This window comes from Ananas comosus, linkage group 5 (assembly GCF_001540865.1).
Source record: "Ananas comosus cultivar F153 linkage group 5, ASM154086v1, whole genome shotgun sequence".
In the NCBI taxonomy this organism is placed as follows: domain Eukaryota; kingdom Viridiplantae; phylum Streptophyta; class Magnoliopsida; order Poales; family Bromeliaceae; genus Ananas; species Ananas comosus.
In genome coordinates, this window is record NC_033625.1 from 7,558,084 (window position 1) to 7,565,026 (window position 6,943).

Sequence of the window (6,943 nt, forward strand, 5' to 3'; positions counted from 1 at the left end):
ACGTATGCCAATACATAAGTATTGTAAAATTCATTTGTAAACATTACATTACTCAATCCACTGATAACCAAAACCGAGGGATGGGGCTGTTGATGTAAGGGTTCACCGTATTCGCGAAAGCATGTATTCGCAAAAGAGAGAAAGAAAGAAACAAACGATACGCTTCAGGAAACCACCCTTCTGCCCCAGGTACAGAAGTGCTGCAAGAAAAAAGCAATTCTATTTCTGGATTTATATACTCTGCCGTCTTTGTGACATTTCCACTTTCACATACAATGGTTCAATTCCTCAACACATGATGGAACCTTCGTGAGGAAACATTCTAATATTATTTCCTTGACAGCAAAAGTCACTTTTTTTCTGCAAGCTTCATCATGTAGCATTTACAACACCTAAACAAATCAGAGCAGAATCATTCACAACTCAATCATGTAGTATTTACAACACATAAACAAATCGCACACGCAATAACAGGCCACCCGAAGTGCGAGTAGAACTGTTCTGAGAAGCACAATCATTTCTTTCTTTTTCCCTAGAACTGCCATAATAATTTCTCACTACGACAAAGCAGAAGTTCAGCGCTTCTGCTATTTCGCACTCATAAACTTATTTCAGCTTTCTGCGACAGCAAAAATCTCAATTATTTTTTGTTTATAGTTAACTAGCTGTTGCTTTTCAAAGTAGATAAGTTGGTTCGCCAAGAACAAGCAGGCACTAAAACGAAATCAATTTATGCCTAAGATTCAAAGAAAGCTATCTTAACGAGACCAGAAATGATTGAATGTTTTCGATATCCAAAGCGTGGTTTCAGTTTAAACACAATTTGACAACTAAGATGAGTTAAACCAGTTTCAAACTACCAGTGGTGGGCGCCCCCCTCACCTGGTTCTTTTCTATTCACAAGCCAACTTGGTGTCGAAGCTGCTCAAACAAATAGCAAAAGCCTGGAATGCTGAGAGCGGGTATCGGTAATCCATCGTGAACATATCCTTCGCGACCTTCCCGAACTGTAGAATGACCTTATCATGGTCAGAAGAAGACGTCGCCGGCGGTGGGGGCACTGTGGCCGCCGCAGGCTGCTGAGTTGCGGCGATGAGCTGAAAATTCTTCACCGATGCGACCGTTACCCGCCCTCGGAAGTTGAGGCACCAGCACTGCAGCTGCTCGTGCCACCGCGGCGGCTTGTTCTTGAGCACCAAGGGCTGGACTCCTTTTGCACCCTCCTCCTCGCCCCCATCACGAGTTAGGGCTTCGCCGATGATGTCAGAGAACCGAGAGCTACTGAAGTCGATCGAGCGGTCGGTGATAGAGGAGGCAGTGCGGAAGGAATCCTCCAACAGGCGGGGAAGGAGGCGGTCCGGCTGACTCGGGACGGAGCCGCCAGGCTCGAGGGCAGAGGCCGGGATGGAGTGCATAACACAGTGCATTTTGCGGGGACCGCGGGTGCCGAGGACGTTCAGCTCATAGGTCACCTGCGCAATTGGGTACGTTCCCGTCGGGACTTTCGGGGACACTTTGGTGGAGAATCGGCGGCTGGTTCGCCCGCTGGGTGGGCAGAGGGCGGCAGAGTTGGTGTATGGAGGCTGGGTGTCATAGATTATGAACTTGGTGCCGAGGAAATTTGACCTGCAAAAATGGGTGAACGAATCTCAAACATAATTTGATCACTCAATCAATAGGGAAAATTGCATTGTTGGTCCCCAAACTTATTCAAGAGTTGTACTTTGGTCCCTGATCTTTTGGAGCAGACATGCGGTGCCCAGATTTTCAATTGTCGTCTCGAGTAAGTCATTTCCATCATCTCCCATTAAGTAAGCGACATTGAAGCTGTGGTAACTACCACATATGCATACCCCGAAGCCACATATGCACCCGAGGCGTTGACGTGGCTAGAATATAGGCATATCATGAAGTCACCTATGCACCAAAGGCCCATACTCGATTAGACATAATCTGATGCATCAGCTTATGTGGCATTCATGGTATGTGCTTTTGTTGTACGTGTGACCTCGATAAACTTTGCTATCACTTACAAAGATTCGGAAAAATTTGGAGTGTTGAGTGGCGACTTTAAAAGATTGGGGACCAAAGTGATGCTCTCCACCAAAAAAAAGTTCAGTGACCAATATAGCAACTTACCCAATCAATCCACCAAAAGATCTCGTTTCCTTTAAAATTGAAATTTCCTTACCGTAGTTTTCCGATATACGTGCTGCTTGACTTTGAAATATTGTCCGCGTCCATCGAAATTATGTATTCCGTGCAGGTTGTCCGACGATTCCTTTTAGCTGATAGAAGGAACTTTCCACTCTCAACAAGCACGGCTGCTTCATCAAATTCGGTAACAAGTCGATTTAGCAAAATTTAATGAATAGATCTACTAGCAACAAAGCTAAACTTCCATTTAAAAGAAGTGGATGCAGGAACCAACATCTCAAAAGTGAAAACATATAAAAGGAAAAGCCCAAGGGCAATAATCCATAATAATCCACTCATATTGTGTAAAGCAGGGACGAAAACAGTCGAATATGACCTGGTATTTGACAAAATTATATTCGCTTCCATATTTAAAGCATGGATATGATTCTTGGATACAGATATTAAATGGATACTGGATTTCATAATTATATTTGATCAAAACAAATTCGAATACAATTCGAATTTGGGATAAATACAGATATGAATCGAATTTTCATGCTTTCAAATACCTGCAATAAGAAATTATTAGGCATTAGTTTAAAAAAAAATATTTTGGATTTTAAAATTTTTTATTTAACAAGCTCTATACATGATTATCTTCCCTATACATTAAAAATAAGCTGATTGCTGGTATTCGAATCCATATCTGAATCCAAATCCTTATGCGAAGAAAAAACTGATTTCGAAATATTTTTTATTGTTATTGCTGAATTCAAATTCGAATTCGAATCCGACAGAACAGCCAATTTTGGCATCCAAATATAACTCTGACCGAATTCAGTTTCGGATTTGATCACATAATATCCTAACTAGCGAACAGGGTATGCTGGAAAACTAGTAAAAGAAAACTGTGATTTACATCCAACGTCGAAGTTAACAGCTGGAAAGAAAACCAAACCTATCTACTTATCAACAATATTAACAAATGACATATAGGAAGAAAATTTCCATGATGGAAAAGGTAAAAATCCATAGAAGCAACAATGGTCCCATATTTGAAGAATCTGCAAAAATTATTAGATTAATATGGACCACATCCTAGCAGTAGTGCTTCCGCATTGTAGACTTTGGTTATATAAGTGTTCCGTTAAATTGCTAGTAAGAATGGATTAGTCAAACATTACCATATGCATGAGCAGGGTTATTTCTAGCCGTTAATCCAACATACTTTGAACACATATTGTTTAAGCAGTCAAATGTATTAGTATTATATTCCGCTAATAAACATCAAATTATCAAACCTGTGCCTAAAACTAGAATGTGTACAGAATTTTTCCTACCAAGTAGGAAGATTCACTGTGCGAGAGCATATAATAGAAAAGTAATTAGTCCACAACTAACATTCTTACCGCACGAATTGGTGATTCAATGTATGTGTTATCATCTCCATTATAAAAAAGAAACGAAAAGAAAAGAAAAGAAAAGCATGTCATCTTGAAGCCAATAGGAATTTGGCAAAATTTTTGGTAATGTTAAATTCAGTATACACGAAAAGGCACAGAAAAAAATCATGAAAGATTGCAAAACCCATTAGAGCCACTAATTATTTGAAACAACTTACCAGGGCTAAGACACAAGTAAAGGTGATAAGTTAGCTTTGATTTGTCCCTCTTTATAAAACATTGGATCATTCCATCATGAGGTCCGGGCTGTGGAGGAAAAGTAGTAGTTAGTAAGTAGTCTAATTCATCCAGAAGCATTAAATGAGCAAAAAATTGCCTTAATTTATTAACATTGTTAAATACAGAAAATCTACAATGACAGCTTCAGTCGTGGGTGTTAATTAATACTTTTATTAAGAAAGCAAAGGTCGCTAGGTTCCAATTAATACAAGCAAGAATCAATTAGTTCTAAAGGCTTATACATATATATTTTTCCCTGTAAAATCTAGGGGTTAGACAAGTAATCATTCTAGGAAGTTGGTTTTGTGATTTTAAAAAGTGTTTTCTTTATAGAGCAGCAATACGATAATAAGGGTGTGCGCTTATATGAGAAACTAAGTTTCGGAAATGGATGCATGAAAATTTAGTTTTCACAGTAATACATATCAAATAGATGATTTCACAGGGTATACATCTAAAAACCTCTTACTTAATTGATGGAAAGATCAAGGAGAATAACCTGCTTCAGAGATAAAGGAAAGGTGAGCTTCGCACAAAACTCTGGGCTCCTCACAATCTCCTCACACATCTCCCTCCATGCTTTACAAACGCCCGCGCAAGCCACGACATGCTTTCGTGCTGGCCAAACACTTTCACTTGCTTCCAATCTCTTAATCACATCGCGAAGTAGCTCTGGAGGAAGGCTAGCCCAACGGCTTGTCTGAATCACTTCAGGAGAATCGTGCACTTCATGCACAGCTCCATGAGATTTTCCCCTATGATGATGATGGTGCCCAGCTAGACTTAGACCCGGTAACCCAGAAAGCCTCACCTCAAAGCTCCGCCTTGATAAACTCCCAAAACTGTCCCTAACATCCCTAACTATGCTTCGAAACGACATCTAAACCAACAAATGTATAATACTGCAGTAAGAGCCTTCAAAATGTAGCACCCTAGAAAAAAAAAAACAATCAGAACTCATCCTTACTCTTTAGAATGAACGAAAAGAGAGAAGAGAAAAACACTATTATTAGCACCATCACCTCTTCTTTTCTTTTCTTCTTCTGGACTAATAATGTTCTATTTGCAAATAGAAACCCTCATGCTTCCTTCATAAGGATTACAATAAATATATTCCTGAAAACAAGAAATGGTAACGAGATACTTATATAGAGGCAGAGAGGAATAATACTGTTTAACAAACTATAAATAGTTATGAGAAAGTAGCGGCTGCCAGTGTTATTTACAAAAACCAATCATCAAAAAGAAAAAAAAGGAGAAAAGGCAAAAATGTACAGGCACAAACTACAACTATGGTACATTTTGAGTTAATTTATGTATATCTAACTTTTGACTATTTGTGATTTCACTGCAGTTCCGTCATATTTTACAATGAAAAATTTTGCAATCTAACGAGATTTTCTTAAACTGCCTGTTGGAAGCCATTGAAGGGTTTAGAACCTGCTGAAGAAGTAGTGGAATGAAAAAAAATAATGAAAGGCTAGGTACTGAGATAAAAAATATATATATATTATACATTTTAGCTCCCCATTTCAAAAATGCGCTAATAGTTCGCGTAATCTCACATTTTACATTAAAAAAAAAATGGTGAACTTGGAAAGGAGAGACAAAAGCAAAATAGTTGCGATTAACCACGGATAGCTAGTGCCAGTTGGCAATGCTTCAACCACTTGCCATGTATGATATAAGCATAGGCTATCGAAAAATACCAATTTTGCACAAAATATATTTTAATCAAAAATTTTGTAAAGAAAAATAGTTTATGAATCAGTATGCTATGGTTAACTCCATTTTCTTCATACCTTTTAAAGAAATTATCATGTCCTAGTTTGCGGAGAAAGCTACAGTGCAATACATAGTCTAAGCTCCAAAGCAAATTGATGTGAAAAATTAAATTTTGATATTATTTTCAAGTCCATTATTAAGTAAGCGAGCCCAAAATGCTTAATTCTAGATATTATTACTAGGGTAGACTTGCCCAGACGTCCTCGTCAGCCCTAAACACACAGCCCAAGATCACGAGGTGATGTGAGACTTATCTTGCTAACCTTTGTCTGTCATTCCGATCCTGACTCAGTCAAAACTCATCTTATACTTTCGGCACATCTCACATTTTCGGCTGGTGAACTGGCTCTGATACCAAATGTAACGACTCGACCTGCTACCAATAATAACTCGTTAGGCCAAAACCACCAGCCCAAAATGTTTAAGCCCTATTATTATTACTAGGATGGATTTCTCTTATAAATCTAATGAGCTACTTTTACATAGGAAGCGCTTCTTAAATTAAGAGAAAAGAAAGGAGCTACTTTTACATGAAATTACTTCGAAAAATGAGCTACAATTAAGTTAATTTGTAGCACAAACAGGAAAAAGCATCAAATCAAAAAATTACCAAGCGATCTAAGACCAAGTTTTCAACTTTTTGGGGGAATACAACAAAGTGGAGCCCTAATTTTACATATTTAACACATGGTCTAAAAACAATACACAAATTAAAAACACGAATTTACCAAAACTGTAGCTGGAGCAAAAGATCCGACCAATTTAGCTCAAAAGACTCACAAATTCCTCCAAATTAGGCCGCATTAAGACAAAATTAACCGCTGAATCCGCGATCTAACCTCGAATCGACTCGAAATCGACAGGAGAAACGCAGCGAATCCCCCCAAATTCGCTCTCGAGGCGATCTAACCTCGAGTCCACGCCCCAAATTGGGGGCAGGTGCCGAAACTTCGCAAAAGAGACCTCAAATTTCCCGGAATTTTTAAACTTAGCCTTCGATCGATCGCTCCACGCAAGGAATCGGTCGTCCAAAAACACAAACTCCTCTCACCCTCTTCACAAACCATCTCTCTCTCTCTCTCTCTCTCTCTCTAAGTGGATCTCAAGAGCTTCGTGAAACGGAGTTGAACGATGGGTGAGGAGAAAGAAGAAATGAGAGAGAGAGAGGAAAAGCTCAGTTTTTGTTCATGGGTAAAATGTATGCATAATCCCTGTAGTTTCTTTTATTCGCAACTTACTCTATTTACTTTGGCTTAATTACACTCTCCATTGCACTGCTTTTTTTTTAAAAAAAATACTATTATATTATTATATTTTATCAATTTCCATACTACATT

The 6,943-nt window shown here is 38.6% G+C and overlaps 1 protein-coding gene across 7 annotated transcripts; it reads right to left on the minus strand.

Moving 5' to 3' along the window:
- Nucleotides 759–6,668, minus strand: LOC109710440 (tubby-like F-box protein 8). 7 transcript variants are annotated; one of them, XM_020232997.1, is made up of 7 exons: nucleotides 6,446–6,668; nucleotides 5,870–5,979; nucleotides 4,844–4,937; nucleotides 4,321–4,753; nucleotides 3,761–3,848; nucleotides 2,192–2,327; nucleotides 759–1,626 (listed from the first exon to the last, which is right to left on the minus strand). In XM_020232997.1, exons 4-7 carry the CDS (start codon nucleotides 4,699–4,701, stop codon nucleotides 894–896), a joined length of 1,338 nt encoding a protein of 445 aa, XP_020088586.1. In that variant the 5' UTR covers nucleotides 4,702–4,753; nucleotides 4,844–4,937; nucleotides 5,870–5,979; nucleotides 6,446–6,668; the 3' UTR covers nucleotides 759–893. The 7 variants fall into 7 exon arrangements, with proteins under 7 accessions (XP_020088586.1, XP_020088590.1, XP_020088583.1 ...); XM_020233001.1 differs by having other exon boundaries at nucleotides 2,192–2,324; nucleotides 6,335–6,668; XM_020232994.1 differs by having other exon boundaries at nucleotides 6,335–6,668.